This window comes from Sphaerodactylus townsendi, linkage group LG15 (assembly GCF_021028975.2).
Source record: "Sphaerodactylus townsendi isolate TG3544 linkage group LG15, MPM_Stown_v2.3, whole genome shotgun sequence".
Lineage (NCBI taxonomy): Eukaryota > Metazoa > Chordata > Lepidosauria > Squamata > Sphaerodactylidae > Sphaerodactylus > Sphaerodactylus townsendi.
Genome location: NC_059439.1, coordinates 13,169,819 through 13,185,934, shown reverse-complemented (window position 1 = coordinate 13,185,934; position 16,116 = coordinate 13,169,819). Strand labels below are relative to the sequence as shown.

Below are 16,116 nucleotides of genomic sequence, written 5' to 3'. Positions count from 1 at the left end.
ACTTTTTAAACAGGGGGCCAGTTCACTGTCCCTCAGACTGTTGGAGGGCCGGACTAAAAAAAACTATGAACAAATTCCTATGCACAAATGATTGTAAAATGTTTGATTTCACCTTTCAGCCTTTCTGTCATGGTCTATTTTTAGAACAGTGACCAAAGTACGTCAAGTACAGGGTGGGCTCCAAATATTGTTGGGGAGGCTGTGGAATACCTTCCGCTGTTAAAAAAAAAAGCAGAACTTTCCCAATGAGGCATTCCATCTAACCCAGGATCAGGTATCTTCCTGGGTTCTTTCCTCCCTAGCAGCCAGCAGCGATTCGCCAGCCTAGCTGATGCCAATGGGAGTGAGGCGGAACAGAAAGCCTGAGAGCAACACATGGAGTAGCCGAGAGGGAAGGGCGGAGCAGGCGTTGCCACATGTAAGGTTTCCAACTCTGGGTCAGAAAATGCATGGAGATTTGGGGGTGCCATCATGTAACTGCAATCAACGGCCGTTGGGGCCAGTTCCTCCTCTCCCTCGAGCCCCCACTGCACATGAATGGAGCCATCGCTGCCATGCCTGGCGGGCTGGATAAATACCTTCAGGGGGCCACATTTGGCCCCCGGGCCGTAGTTTGGGGACCCCTGCTTTAAATCCATGCTGAAGGGGGTGGATTTAAAAGGAGAATCTGGGGAAATTTGTGGGGGAGTGCCTGCTGTCAGGAGTGCAATTGTTAAGTTAGCAGCACCAAACTTTCAAGGTATCGTTAGGAGGCTCTCCTAATGATACCACCCAGGTTTGGTGAAGTTTGGTTCAGCGGGTCCAAAGTTATGGACCCTCAAATGTGTAGCCCCCATTTTCTATTAGCTCCCATTGGAAACAATGGAGGATGGGGCACCCCCTTTGGGAGTCCATAGCTTTGGACCCCCTGAATCAAACCTCACCAAACTTGGAAAGTACCATCAGGAGAGTCTCCTGAAACATCCCTGAAAATGTGGTGCTTATAGACTAAAAACTGCGCCCCCTGCAGCCCAATAACCAAAAACACACTAAAAATACAAAAAACCCACAAACAGGGGGTGGAGCTTTGGACATGTAAGGGTGGGGTTGAACCTGAGGAAACCCCCCCCCCTTTACCTACGTCCCTGATCAAGCCCCCAAATGCTCAGAGAATCTTAGTGGGCCTAGATTTCCATTTTGTTCCTTTCCCTGCCCAGAAATTCTCACAGGGCCCGGGCTGTTCAGCTCTCCAACCACAAGGACGGAAGAGCTTCAAGATGAAACTCCTCGCTCACAGAAAAAAATTCTATAGCAGTCAGGAGGAATGCATCAATTGGAGGATTTGAGGGGAGGCTTTGCAGTAGAATACTTTGAAGTGCAAAGGAGGGCTTTCTGTTTGCTCTGATGTATGACTTGACGGAGGGAAGGCGGGGGAGAGGGGGATGAACAAACCAAACCGCAATCATTCCTCTACACTTCCTGGTTTATTGTGCAAAACCAAGCAAGTGACTAAAAAAAGCAACAGCGGGAACAGCTGGGATGATAGGGAAACACATCAAGTAGCAAAGTCAGGATTGCTCACCAGTGTTTCTCAAAAGGAAGGTCAGCTAATAAGTGGCTGTCCTGTACCAGAGCCAGTGTGGTGTAGTGGTTAAGAGCAGGTGGATTCTAATCTGGAGAACTGGGTTTGTTTCCCCACTCCTCCACCTGAGTGGCAGAGGCTTATCTGGTGAACCAGATGTGTTTCCGCACTCCTACATTCCTGCTGGGTAACCTTGGGCTAGTCTCTCAGAACTCTCACCTGCCCCACCTACCTCACAAGGTGTCTGTTGGGGGGAGAGGAAGGGAAAGGAGTTTGTAGGCCACTTTGAGTCTCCTTAGAGAAAAGTGGGATATGAATCCAGTCTCTTCTTCTCTAACACTGTAGGGTGAAAGACCACATGATCAGTTTTCCCTCCCAACAAAGAAGTGCCTCCCACATAGGAAACTTGCCTGCCAACAGCAGGACTCTAGTTTGGCTGCGCTCATCCTGACATGCTACCTTTCCAAGTGCGAGGATATTTTCTTCCTTGCAGGGAGGAACACTCAATCCTATGAGCCTCCACCTGCTGTGTAAAGTGATATGGTCCAGATACAGCATAGCCTGCCATTGCAGTGAGAAACAGAAACTGACAAGCCATAACCAAGCTTCCTTCGATTGCAACAATTTAGTGCCGCCAATAACCTCTGAATGAGGCCTGGCAATCTCCCAGAAGTACAGCTACTTTCGCTAGTTGTGTTTTTAATTTGCGATCCTTTGTTTTGTGCCTTAGCTCCATTTTAAATGTTTTATGGTGTATTTTCTTATGCTGTTATAATGTTGTAAATAAGCGAAACTACTGGAGAATTCCAGCAAAGGCCTTCGTTTACATGCAGACCTGCTGTTATGCTCTAAAAAGAAAGGCACAGAAAAGATATAATTGTCAACTTTTGTTTGTCGTGCTATCTGGAACCCAAGGTTGGATTGAGAGAAGAAGCCAACGGGGTCAAGTCAGGAAAGAACCCAGTTGAGACAAAGCGAGTAGCCAGATACAATCTGCAATGGTGGACCGGAGTCCAGCAGAATCTGGATTCCCCTGGTTTTTCGAACCTTTGCTTTCTGACGAAACACAGTCTTGGTGATTACAAATAAATGCTGGACCTTATTTTTATTGATTGAGACAGATCTATTCTGCCCTTCCCACTTCTCGGAATTGCTGAAAGGCGCTGCCAAAAAATAGGACTGGACAAGAAATGACTAAGTTTCCAGCAGTTACTGACGAACAACCACCCCACCTTCTTACCTACCATGGGCTCCATGACTTGGAACCGATGCACCAACAGGATCCCTTCTCCCGATACACTCCATTCATCCAAGCAAGATCTTTTGAACGTGGTGGTTAAAATTAGGAGTTGTGTGTGCCAGAGCATTCTTTGTGGTGGCCCCCACTTAGTGGAATGTCCCACTTGAAGAGGTCAAAAAGGCCCCCCAGCAGTTGCCATTCTGCAGAACAACAGAACTATTTAGGAGGGTATTTTTTTAAAAAAACCCAAAGAAAATAGGGCTGTAAATTTAAAATCTATGGAACATTTTAGGCTAGTTTTGTTAGATTGCTAAATTAAAAACCAGCTGCCCCGTCTCTCTCACAGAATGGCAGACTATAAATGCTGAAGCTCACCCTTCATCAAAAATCCTAAGAACATAAGGAAGAGCCTGCTGGATCAGACCAGAGCCCATCTAGTCCAGCACTCTGCTACTCGCAGTGGCCCACCAGGTGCCTTTGGGAGCTCACATGCAGGATGTGAAAGCAATGGCCTGCTGCTGCTGCTGCTGCTCCCGAGCACCTGGTCTGCTAAGGCATTTGCAGTGTCAGATCAAGGAGGATCAAGATTGGTAGCCATAGATCAATTTCTCCTCCAAGCAAGCCTGAGATTCAACACTCCTCACTAGAAACCAACTTCCTTCAGTGCATGGAGACATTTTAACACACGTAACACATGTGACAGTTTCACCAGCTAACAGGAGTATGAGCCTCCCCAGCTGAAAACGGAAAGGTAAGAATTAGCCGAAGGCAAGGCTTAATTTGAGGCAGAGCCACCAGCAAGCCTGAGTTGCTTAGCAGCCTGGGAGGAGTTGAAGTGCTAATGAGGCATCTTCACATGCATTTAAAACACACACACACACACACACACACACACACACACACACACACACACACACACACACACACACACAGATGTACGCATGCAACAAACTCCTGATCGACAAAGTGAGGAGGGGGGAAAGCATAGAGCTGCAAGCTTATGAGTGCAGCAGAATCAGGTGACAGGAAGACGGGTCAACAGTTACAACCTCGTTTAAATATTTTGCCAAATCATGTGTCAAAAGTGCATAAATGACTGTTTAAATATATGATGACTGTGGCCAGAATTGCATTTGCAGCAAGATGGAAAGCAGACCCTGTCCAGATTTTACAGAATGCATGAATAAACTAATAGAATATTCAACAGTGACAAAGCTACCATCTCTGGTACAGTGTGGTGTAGTGGTTAAGAGCAGGTGGATTCTAATCTGGAGAACTGGGTTTGATTCCCCACTCATCCAGAGTGGCAGAGGCTTATCAGGTGAACCAGATGTGTTTCCGCACTCCTACATTCCTGTTGGGTGACCTTGGGCTAGTCACATTTCCCCCAGGACTCTCTCAGCCCCACCTACATATCAAGGTGTCTGTTGTGGGGAGAGGAAGGGAAAGCAGCTTGTAAGCCACCTTGAGTTTCCTTGCAGGAAAGGAGGGATATAAATCTAAACTCTTCTTCTCTTCTTCAAATGGGCTTATAAACTCGTTTCCCTTCGTCTCCCCACAAGGCCGGGGACTGCAGGTGGCGTTGGGGGGAGAGAAGTCCGGGCGTCATCCCATAACATGTGGGGTGCTGCAGGGGGCGATCCTCTCCCTGATGCTTTTTAACATCTACATGCGCCCCCTGGCAGGTTTAGTCTGGAGTTTTGGGCTGCAATGTCATCAGTATGCGGATGATTCGCAGCTCATGTTCACGATGGAGGGCCACCTGTCTTCAGCCCCTGATGATCTCCACCGTTGTTTAGACGCTGTTGCTGGTTGGTTGAGTGCGAGTCAGCTGAAGTTAAATCCTACAAAGACGGAGGTCCTGTGGCTGGGTCAGGGAGAGTGTCCGGTGTCCTTTGGCCTGTCTATGCTGCATGGTGAGGCTTTACAGCTCACCTCATCTGCCTAGGGGTGATTCTGGACCCAGCCTTATCGCTGGAGGTCCAGGTCACCTAGACAGCCCAAATGGCTTACTACCACCTGCAGCAGGCACAGCAGCTGGCCCCGTACCTCTCCTGACCTGATTTGGCCACAGTGATTCATACAACGGTCATCTCCAGGTTAGACTACTGTAACTCACTCTACGCCGGCTTGCCTTTAGCCATGATCCAGAAGCTAAAACTCATTCAGAATGCAGCAGCCAGGTTGCTTACTGGAATTTCGGGCAGGGATCAGATTATACCGATCCTATACCATCTGCACTGACTGCCGATCATGTTTAAAGTGTTGGATCTGACCTTTAAAGCCATTCACGGTCTCGGACCTGCATACCTGAGGGACCGCCTCTCCCTATATTGCCCCGTTCGGCCCCTCTGCTCCTCAGAGGAGGACCTATTGGTGATCCCTGGCCCAAAAGTGATCAGGCTGGCCTCTACAAGGTGGAACAGGCTCCCTAAGGAGACCAGGGCCCTGTGGGACTTGCAGAGTTTTCGCAGGGCCTGAAAGATGGACCTGTTCTGCCAGGTGTTTAACCAGCCTGGTTGAGTCCATCTACCATTCCACCTGGTCTCCCGTGGGCATGAGGGTGGGGAAGGGGAGAGTAGTCTGACGCCACTGAATTTTTTATGGTTCTGGCTCTTTTGTAAATATGGTTTTATTATGTTTTAAAGTATGTTTTAAAATTGTTGTTCACTGTCCTGAGCCCTTAGGGGGAGGGCGGGATACAAAACTAATAAATAAATAAATAAACAGACACCTTGTGAAGTAGGTGGGGCTAAGAGAGTCCTGAGAGAATGGTGACTAGCCTAAGGTCACCCAGCAGGAATGTAGGAGTGCAGAAACAAATCTGGTTCACCAGATAAGACTCCACTGTTCATGTGGAATGGAGAATCAAACCCGGTTCTTCAGATTAGAGTGCACCTAACCACTACACCACTTTGGAGCAGCCTGTCTGCCTGCCTAGCATTGCTCCTTCCCCCTCTCCATGTGAGGCTGGGCTGAGCTAGATTGAAAAGGGAAGGCCAACCACTCCCCAGGGAAAACCCAGGTGGTCATAATGGCTGTCCTAACCCCACTTTCTGAGCAAAAGAGAGGAAGCGACCTGGCACCTTTCCCTCTCTGTGCATGTGCTCTTACAATGGGATCCTTACAAACTGCAACAGAACATCTCAGTCCCCAACCCACAGATCTGGAAGGGTCTGCAGTCTGCCAAGCTCACCCGGATCCTACAACTCATTGACTGAAACACAAGACAAGAGTAGAGCCAGAACCATGGTGAAATATAGGGGAAAGAATAAAGCAAAGTCAGGCAAGGATCAACTTGTCCATCCACCACATCGTAGCCTTTTGACGCCTGTTCTTGGAGGCCTCTGAGAACGCATAAAATGCCTTTACTGTTACAGAGCTGGAGTCTTCCTGCCCACTGGAGGGGTCCCAAGTCCAGGAGGACACGCAATCCCGGCTGGCTCAAATCCTAGCATCTCTAAAAGCACAGTGAGTAACGCTAGTCCACCCACATACTGCACTGTTAAGAAAACAGCTAAGGTTTGCCTCACCTCTCGCTGGTTCCATGACTCAGGATTCTAAAGCAACCCGTCTCCAGCCAAGTCTAAACCTCCTGTTTGACAGTCAGAGTGTTACGTGGCACGCCAAAGAATCCCCAACACAATGCTGACTATTCCCTGCTTGTCAAGCATAGAGCTGCTACAATGTAGTTGCCAGTGTCAAACTAAGGCCTTTTCTGCATGCACAGCTTACTGTGGATTTTCCCAATGGTCAAACCTTGTGTCTTGGAAACATTTTCTGTGAAATCTTTCCCCAGGCCTCCATTTGCCCATCGTTTCCCCCTTGTCTCTTCAGTTGCATTTATTCCACGCATCAAAATGACAGGATTGGCCAAACCCAAAAACTCGCCACACGACAAGGAGAATTACACTGCTAAGATGAGTGTTATTTCTGAAAGTGACAATAGTGTTGCATATATACAATATTGGCAAAATGACGCAAATTCATTAATAAATAGAGTCCATTCATAAATCCATAAGATTCTCCCGATGGTAACAATGTTATACAAATATCAGAATCTGCTAATCATTTCATTCACAGTCCAATGGAAAACAAGACGAGATATGGTGGAATCACAGTCCACTCACCGTAACCGCCACATGGCACGGAATCAAGAGAGCAGCAGAACGCCTGCGCGCTGAAAGTGCATTTTCGAGCTGCGAGTCTTCTTCAGAGCGTGTATTAATTCATTGTAATCATTGTATTAGTACTTGTTTCCAATAAATCTCATTCAAATATTGTTATATGCTGCCAGACTATGCTAAGTCATTCACTAGGTGTCCCTTCTTTGGTTCTTTGTAGCCTCGAAAACCATATCTTGTCTTGCTCTCCATTGGATTGTGAATGAAATGATTAGTAGATTCTGATATTTGTATAACATTGTTACCATCGGGAGAATCTTATGGATTTATGATTGGACTCTATTTATTAATGAATTTGAGTCATTTTGCCAATATTGTATATATGCAACACTATTATCACTTTCAGAAATAACACTCATCATAGCAGTGTAATTCTCCTTGTCGAGTGGCGAGTTTTTGGGTTTGGCCAATCCTGTCATTTTGCTGTATTTATTTCTCACCTTGTGCTCCTTTTTCCTTTATTCCACGCATTACTGCTAGAACAGGGGTAGGGAACCTGCGGCTCGAGAGCCGCATGCGGCTCTTCTGCCCTTGCACTATGGCTCCACGAGCCGAGCCGCTGGCCCCATCCTTGCCCGCCCTGCAGGCAGCAGGGTAGGCGCACCAACTGCCCATAGCCGGCTGGGCTGCGCCGCGGGCTTCCCCTCTCGCCTGCCCCATTGGAGTGGGGTGGGCACTTTCCCGGCGGCCGGCGAGGCCGAGCCGCCAGCTTCATCCTTGCGAGGCGAGCTTCATCCCGGCGAGGCCGAGCCGCCAGCTTCACCAATTGCCCACGGCCAGCTGGGCTGTGCTGCTCCATGGGCTTCCCCTCTCACCCGCCCCGTTGGAGCGGGGCGGGCGCTTTCCTGGCGGCCGGCGAGGCTGAGCTGCTGGCCCCATCCTTGCCCGCCCTGCAGGCAGCAGGGCGGACGCATCCATGCGCTTCTCAGAATGAGTGGAGTAAAAGGTAAAAAAACCCAATATATACAGTGTTATCTTTATTTTAAATGTCAAAAATTATTTGCGGCTCCAAGTGTTTCTTTTCCTGTGGAAAACGGGTCCAAATGGCTCTTTGAGTGTTAAAGGTTCCCTACCCCTGTGCTAGAATAAGGTTTTGATGAAGTGCTAAATATAAAGCATCCCCCAAAAGTAAGATGTAGCAAAGTTTTTGTTTGGAAGCATGCCTGTCGACCAGAGCATGCAGCTGTGGAGCGGAAAAATAAGACATCCCCTGAAAATAAGACATAGTGCATCTTTGGGAGCAAAAATTAATATAAGACACTGTCTTATTTTCAGGGAAACAAGGTATGCAGTGGATAACCTTTTACTTTGTCATGTAAATAGGGTTAGATTTTTTGTGGTCCAATTCCCTCTTTCCCATCAATACTAGATGGAAGCGCAAGGTTTTACGCTGTGGTAAATTTTTTTAAAAGATTAAGACAAAATTGAGAAAATGTCTCTAACACCACTCCAAAGAACCTGTTTGAGACTCTGATTCCAAAATCTCCACAGTCTTTCATGAAGGGCAATTTGGTAAGAATCAGCATTGAATTTGGACTTCATTCAATCCTGGCCCAAGCACAAAGCACTGTATTCCTTCCACTTAATTTGAAATATCCTAAGGAGTACAGGGAGAGAATTAAATCCCTCATTCAATCAGAAGAAACACTGCTTTCCTATACCAAGACACTTTGGAATGTGAGACCATTTTAGATAGCTGAAGGCTTTGTTTTTATAATGCACATTTCTAAAGCAGCAAAGGAACAATTAGCAGCGTGTTCCTGGACGTGGATGCCCAGAACATCACTACTGCCAGCCCTTTACTCTGAGGCTTCCAAACTGTGGTTAGGGACAGAACACAGGATATTAAGTAAAAATAATGCATTTGGCATGTACAGCTCTCCCCATGGAGCAGGCACGGCACATTCTTCTTGACCCCAGGCAGGCTTCAACCCCAGTATTGTTTTCCGAGTAATTAAGGACTGGAACATTTTCATTCAGTAAGGGAACATTTTCCTTCAGCTCTTTGTGCTCCAGCAAATATGCCACCACCTGGAAGCATTTTATGGACAGCTATCAGTAGGACAAGTGGCATGACCACCGTGTACAACTTGAGAAAGGGGGGGGGGGGGCAGAGGCAGAATGTTACAAGGTGAACCCCCAAACTCATGTTATCTACTCTGAGAAATCAATAATTGGTAATCTTAGCATATTGCAACATTTGCCTCCACAGACTGAAAAAAGTTGGTCAGATGCGTGGAAGTAGACACCCATGCACGGGAAGAAACCCCTAGGAATACGACCAATAATTGGGAGGCTGGATTTCTTCACTCACAATTCCTACCCTAAATGGAAATGTAACAAGGACCAAGTTTGGGAACACATCAAATATCCTCCTGAACCCAATCACCAGGAAAAGAAGTACCTTGAGATTTGGAGTTAATTGGTTTACAAAAGCAGGTAATGCTCAGCCTTTGAGAGCTTCAGGCTGTGTAGGCCTCTTCTAAGACAACCTATTTATTAGCACTTTAAAGAAAATAGACAGCAATGGCTCCTGGTGGGTGGTCTCATCAGAGAAACAGCAGCATTTTGAAGCACAAGCATCAATCTGGATCACAAACGGCAACCAAGGGCTTTTAAACCATCTTGCAGCTGCACAGTTTTGTTCCACGCATTCCCAACGTGGCACAGCAGCCTTTACCATGGCATAGCAAAGCTGGTGAAAATTTGCAAGGTTAGGGAAAGCTATGCTGAAACAAGCACATTTGGGAGGAGCCAGCCCAGCACATGCACACACACAAAAAGACCAGGGATGCATTCCATTAACAGGCTTGCCGTGGGCAAGCTGCTTAATATTTTAATGCCTCTTCCCAAAAGCAGATCAAGTATTTGGGGTGGCAGCAGCTGGGCTTTAAGAACTGCGACTTGCAGTGGCCTACAGGGGCAATTTATAGATGCACAAGGAATGGCAGAAAGGAACCGGTTCTGGAGCCCCTAGTGGCAGGGCTCAGACGTAACAGCCTGCCTATTTAGCAAGTGCAGAGGGCTTCTGCCAATGAACTGGGGAGCGGGACCAGTGCAAAAGGCAGCACCTGCTATTGCTGTGTTGGAACTCAAGCGGCGAGTGGCAAGAGGAAAAAAAATACACACAGATGTTGGTTTCCACTACTAACTCAGTGTACTTTATTTGCCTGCAGCCTACAGCTGAACAGCGGACAGAGTTCAGTAGCACTGAGGAATGATCAGATTATCTCCCCCTTCACACACCCCTCTTCCCCCAATTCAGGAATGGCTTTCGTTTTTTGTGGGCGTCTCTCTCAAAGAAACCCCCTCCAACCCCAAAGGAAAAGAAAAGGCATTAAGAAAAGGTGGACCCAAGTTTGTCAAAAGCCAATCTTTCTGACTCATGCTGGAGCTTCCGGTTTTAGCCCACCTGGTTCTTTTCTGGTTCGAGAAGTCGGCACTTTGGGGCTGCAGTCCTGAATCTGGCACTGAAAGGCACGCGTCAGATACCCTGTACAAGAAATCTAGCATGCTTGCTCCCCAACGAGGACAGGCAATTGAAAAGCAGCCCAGGATCTGCCTGGGAAAGGGAAGAGGGACATAGGGGAAGAAGGAGATGAGAATTTAAAAAATGCTTCCTGTAAGATATTATGATTTCCTACCGGACAAGGCAAGCTTGAAAAGAGTGTTTAAAAAGTCCCTAAAACATCAATAGCTGCATAGTTGGAAGCAAACGCATCTCACCCCTTCATCCCTCCTGGGAACCCTGACTTTGCTGCCGATTCCCAGCCACAAGAAGATACGCAGCTATATGGGACATAACAGGCACACTATAGATGTTAGCAGACTGCTGCACATCCAACTGGTTTCATTATTTTTGTAAAAAGAGAAAAAAAGAAGAATGGATTTCCTGTTTACTGGAAAGACCAATAGTAAAAAAAAAAAGTAGTTCTAGGGGAATGTTTGACACCATTTTATTAATCTTCAACTGCAGTGGAAAAATATAACCTTTACAAGTGCCATCCTGTGTAAGCTCAAGTCAGTATATATATATCTATATAATTTTTTTCCTTTTTGAAGTGCAGCAAGAATAATACCGTATCAGAATCAAATAAAGAGCACAAATAGGCCAAGCGGTTTCCAAATTGTATTTATCTTTTTTTTGCTTTGTTTGAACATTTGAATTTCAACCTTATTTTTGCAATCCAAAATATTTCCTGAAGTATGTGTTTTTTTAATTCCTTTTTTTTAACTCTTTGGCACAGTTTTGTGTGTGTGTGTGTGTGTGTGTGTGTGTGTGTGTGTGTGGTTCGGGCTGTTTTATTCTTGCCAAGACAGGCTTTTTCCCTTTGGGTTTTATTTTAAACCCCCCCCCCCCCCCCACCTATTGCCAATTTGGAGAATAGTTGTGTACTGTTTTAAAGCCTTGCATCCCATTTGGAGACAATGGATCCTAATCTCTTTACTAACACATGAGAGTTTTTTGACACCCTCCCCTTTTCCCATCCCCACATCCCCCCAGGTTTCTACATTCACAGTTGAACAAAATTAAGGAAGGAAAGGCGCTTTTTAATGAAACAAGATCGTGAAAAAAGTGTCACGGTGGGAGCTCTGAAACATCCCACCAGCATTTCTCTGAAGAAGCCCTACACAGAGCGACCTCTGCCCCCACCCCCCCTTAAACTCTTTTTATTTTTCTGCAGTTTCAAGTAGATCGAACTTGTTAGTTTATGAAATGCAACCGCTAACCTCTTTTCTCAGTATTTCTCTCTCTTTTTGGGAAAGATTAACTGCAATGACTTAAAGTTGAGAATGTAGATACCGCCTCATTCACACACACTCACTCTTGAAAGAAAATCCTTCACCCTTCCCGCTTCTCTCGTGCACTGACAGCGTTGTGCGGCCAAAAATTCCTTCCCCACCCAAGTTGACATGAGGCGGGCTGGGGGATCCCACCTCCTCCTCTCTCCAGCAACGAAAGCCAGACCTTAAAAGATATTAGCACTCAAACTGAACCTGAAGCTAGCTTCCCTCTCTCCAAGGCTAATCCATCTCCGTCTTCACTGGTCAAAAGACACAGAAGATAGTCTTTGTCTCTGTCGGAAGAGACTGCATTGAAGTATGGAAAGCCATCATTTCCCACTTCCGGGAGGCAAGCGATGACAAGGTTTTGCTGCTACGCAAGTCAGTGATTAGCTCCATTGACAGCGCTGCTGCTGCTGCTGTTTGCCGTGGCTGGATTTTCACCGTGGTGTGTTTTAAGCCTCTCACTCACTCATCCTCTCATTCCCAAACACTCAGCATCCGTGCACATTCCTCACTTCCGGGTTGGGTTTTTTTCTCAATAGATTGGAGATTTCCAGTGGGGGTCTCAGGTGTCGTCCCAATGGTAATAGATCTAGAAGAAATGGGGGAAGGAGATCCGGTGAGGAGGAGAAGGCGTGAACAAAGGACAAAACACACAGTATGCAAGATCGCTTGGAAGGTAAATGTATAATAACTCCTGCATTAAGTATGCCACACCAAGAAATTTTCCAAACAGGGGTGTTGATTTAATAGGGAAGTTCCTGAAGGGACAGCAGCAGCCAGGAGTAAGCTAACCAATTGCCATCAGTCCTGAATGAGACGAAGGAGGAGGAGTCTGGATTTATACCCTGCTTTTCTCTCCTGTAAAGTCTCAAAGCAGCTTATAAGCTCCTTCCTTTCCTCTCTCCAGAACGGACACCTTGTGAGGTAGGTGGGGCTGACAAGAGTTCAAAGAGAGCTGTGACTACTCAAGGTCACTCAGCAGGAATGCTGGAGTGTGGAAACATCTGGTTCACCAGATAAGAGTCTGCCGCTGATGTGGAGGAGTGAGGAATCCTTATACCTTATAGTTCACCTACTCTTATACCACTACAGCTCTCACTTGGCTCAGCTGCTGAAGGCTATCCTAATCTACCCTTGGATAGTAACAGCCAATTGCAGAAGACACTGAAGTCTCTTCTGGGGCAATCACACAGTTTGTACAGGAATGCTGGGGTCTGTCTTGCATGAGAAACTCCTGGACATACTAACTACTCCCCAAACTGCAGGAAACAATCAGAGCAGCACATAAGCATCTCTCAAAAAAGATATGTTGATAAACTCCACGGAACCTCAGGTTTCCCCAGAATACATGTGCTGAGGGGTATCAAACGCAAAGGTTTGAACTAGAAAGCCAGCGCGGTCTAGTGGTTAAGAGCAGTGGACTCTAATCTGGAGAACCACATTTGATTCTCCGTTCCTCTTTGTTTTGATTTTACTGGGAACATGCAAATGGGTGTGGAAGGGAAAAGGGGGAATATTATAAAAGCAGTAGCTTGAAAGTAAATATTGTTATGGCCAGCACATCTTCACTTGGGACTTGAAGCTCAAAGCCTGTCACTATTTTACTGATGGGTTTCAATTCAAGTCCTTTGGAAGGATCACCTGGAGGAAAGGAATGGGTCACCTCCTTACCAAGCTTGATTCTTCAGTTTTCTCAGCTCTTTAGTGGCCCAGGTTGCAAGGGTTTTCGTTTTGTTCGTCTTTGACCTCCTCCCTTCAGTGAGCAGTTCGTGTATCATGGGTTTAGTTTCTACCAATTTGAGGACATCTTTCCCGAATGCTGCACACAAATCTCTGTGGAGGAAAACAACAACGACGACTTTTAAATAAAATAAGCATCAGGGATTAGGGGCTCCTAAAACCCTGAGATTCAAGGACGGACCAGGGTAGCACACACTGCAGGGGCCGCTGTCCCACAGATGCTTCATAACGCAGAGTTCTATCCCGATTGTCCCTGCTGTACCTCAAGGAGGTGAGCCAGCCCTGCTACAGTTCAACTGCATTCTTGCCTCAAGTCAAGATGCTGGCTTTGAATCTGTATGCCTACGAACTCTTCCCTTGCTTGGGATCTGCACAGCCTGCCTCTTTTCTGCCGATGCACTAAAGGAACAGAAGGAACTCCCAGGGAAGGCACACCTATGGACATCATGAGCAGCCTGCAAGAAGGGTAAGCTCATCTTGGCACACATTTGACAGGCTAACACCAAATGAACAGTTCAAGTGCTGTCACTAGAAATATCAGAACAATGTACACTGAACCCTCATTCTCTTCTCTCTTGAACTTTATATACTGTTTCTCCTGCTGTTGAAACATTGCTGTTCATGGAAACAAGGGATTTGTGTACCATGTGACGTACGGACATTGCCTCTAGCTGCCTTGCTGGATGTTTGTATATGCAGCGTTAGCCTGATATTTAAAGGCTTTTTTTAGATCCTTGTACTTTCACTACAACAATTATAAATAGCAGGGAAACCTTATATTTAGACGGCGCTCTTTCAAGTTCTATCAGCTAGCTCCAATTTGGGCTTTTGTTGTTTGCTTCTGATATTAAAGTTTGTATAGCAATTGTAATTTAAGCATTTGAGAGACTACAGGTGACACCCCTGAATTTCTAAAATATTGTTGTCGTTTCCAAAGGGCTCTTGGTGTCTGTGCACAACAGCTGGTTGGCAGCTACCATTTCTGGCAATCACCTGCTACTGAGACTTGTTATCTCACCATCCCCTCCCTAAAAGTAAGGCCTTTGGATCAACAAGCAGGTTGCTTGGCAACAGTCTTCACAGTCACACGACAGAACACAGTTCACCCAACGTCCATTACAAACTTTTAATACGGCCCTTGGAAAATAATTCTGTATACGAACCAAGTCTCTCTGTGGCAGGAAAAACGAGTGTGAACATTCCTGTAAGTCAGCGAGGTGCTTACCCAATCAACCCAGCCGAACAGGCTACGACCCCATCAGTATGATCCTCGTCTCCAGCAATATGGTCAATGAAAGATAAGATGAATTCTACTCTGGGCTGCACCAGCATCACGTCCGCTGAAAAGAAAGTGTCGGTAGTGTGATGCAAAGTGGTTTTCTAGACACCGATATTAAATCAAAGGCCATGGGCCTAGCAAACATCAGTCGGGCTCTACTCTCCTTCTGCTGATGGATCTCCACACCCAACCTCCTTCACAAGGATTTGTTCAGCATCCCCACCACACAACAGCACATGTGAGGAACCAAATGAAAGGCCACACTGGTTAATGCCAGCATGGTGTAGTGGTTTAAGAGCAGGCGAATTCTATTCTGGAGAACTGGGTTTGATTCCCCACTCCTCCACCTGAGTGGCAAGGGCTTATCTGGTGAACCAGATGTGTTTCCGCACTCCTACATTCCTGCTGGGTGACCTTGAGCAAGTCACAGTTCTCTCTGAACTCTCTCAGCCCCACCTACCTCACAAGGTGTCTGTTGTGGGGAGAGGAAGGGAAAGGAGCTTGTAAGCCACCTTGAATCTCTTTACAGGAGAGAAGGGTGGGGCATAAATCCAAACTCTTCTTCTTAATGCACTGGAACACTGCCTGGGGGCAAATACACCGCAACCACAACTCCAAAAAGACACAGCTAGTGCAAAGGGCATGAGGAACTAGCGAGTACCCAGCGAGTGGCACAGCTGCCCCCTCCCCTGGCCAGCTCACGGTCTTGACACTTCAGTTTCTGAAAAAAAGCAAAGGGCTTCACCATCAGCTTTGCCAGAGATCATGGGAGGGGCCCTTTAATATCCAGGCAGGGAGAGGCCAGTTAAGAGGGTCACAGGAGGACACCAGGGCAGGGACTTGAATGTAGGTCACACAGCTGAGCCTACTCCTACCAAAAGTTTTCCAATACAGCAATTATGGTCACTTGTGTGCATTTGTGAGCCCTGGCAACTGCTCTGAAGAAACACAGAAGCACACAGAGATGCATATCAAGGCCAAAAGGATTTCCTGTAAGGCGTTATCCAGTAGGCTGGTAGCCTAGAGCTGCAGAGGAGGGCATTTACCCTGTGATAGTCATCCATCCCTGGACTGGTTAGAGGCCCTGCTTCAAAGTCCTCAGAAATACTCACGATGCACATTCTCTTGATCTCCTTTCAGTCCCTGGATGATGCCAGTGTATGCTTCCAAACAGCTCTCTCGCAATTCATTCAGGTAGTCTACCATGTCGTAGTCGGACTAAGGGCAAAAAGAATCAGCCATGATGAATGGTTCAACATGGGCCACCTTGAAGTCTCTTCACAAAGCGATCTTAGCAAAGGGGGTAACCTATACAGCAGCG

The 16,116-nt window shown here is 46.7% G+C and overlaps 1 protein-coding gene across 1 annotated transcript in view; it reads right to left on the bottom strand.

The window, feature by feature from the left end:
• Nucleotides 1-10,119: 10,119 nt before the first annotated feature.
• KPNB1 (karyopherin subunit beta 1) overlaps nt 10,120-16,116 on the bottom strand; it is a 52,620-nt gene continuing 46,623 nt past the window's right edge. The window contains exons 19-22 of the mRNA XM_048517121.1: nt 15,908-16,013; nt 14,742-14,856; nt 13,448-13,609; nt 10,120-12,365 (exon numbers count right to left, since the gene is read on the bottom strand). Of these exons, the coding sequence (XP_048373078.1) occupies nt 12,365; nt 13,448-13,609; nt 14,742-14,856; nt 15,908-16,013 (384 nt within the window). The 3' untranslated portion in view covers nt 10,120-12,364. The remainder of the gene's footprint in view (nt 12,366-13,447; nt 13,610-14,741; nt 14,857-15,907; nt 16,014-16,116) is intronic.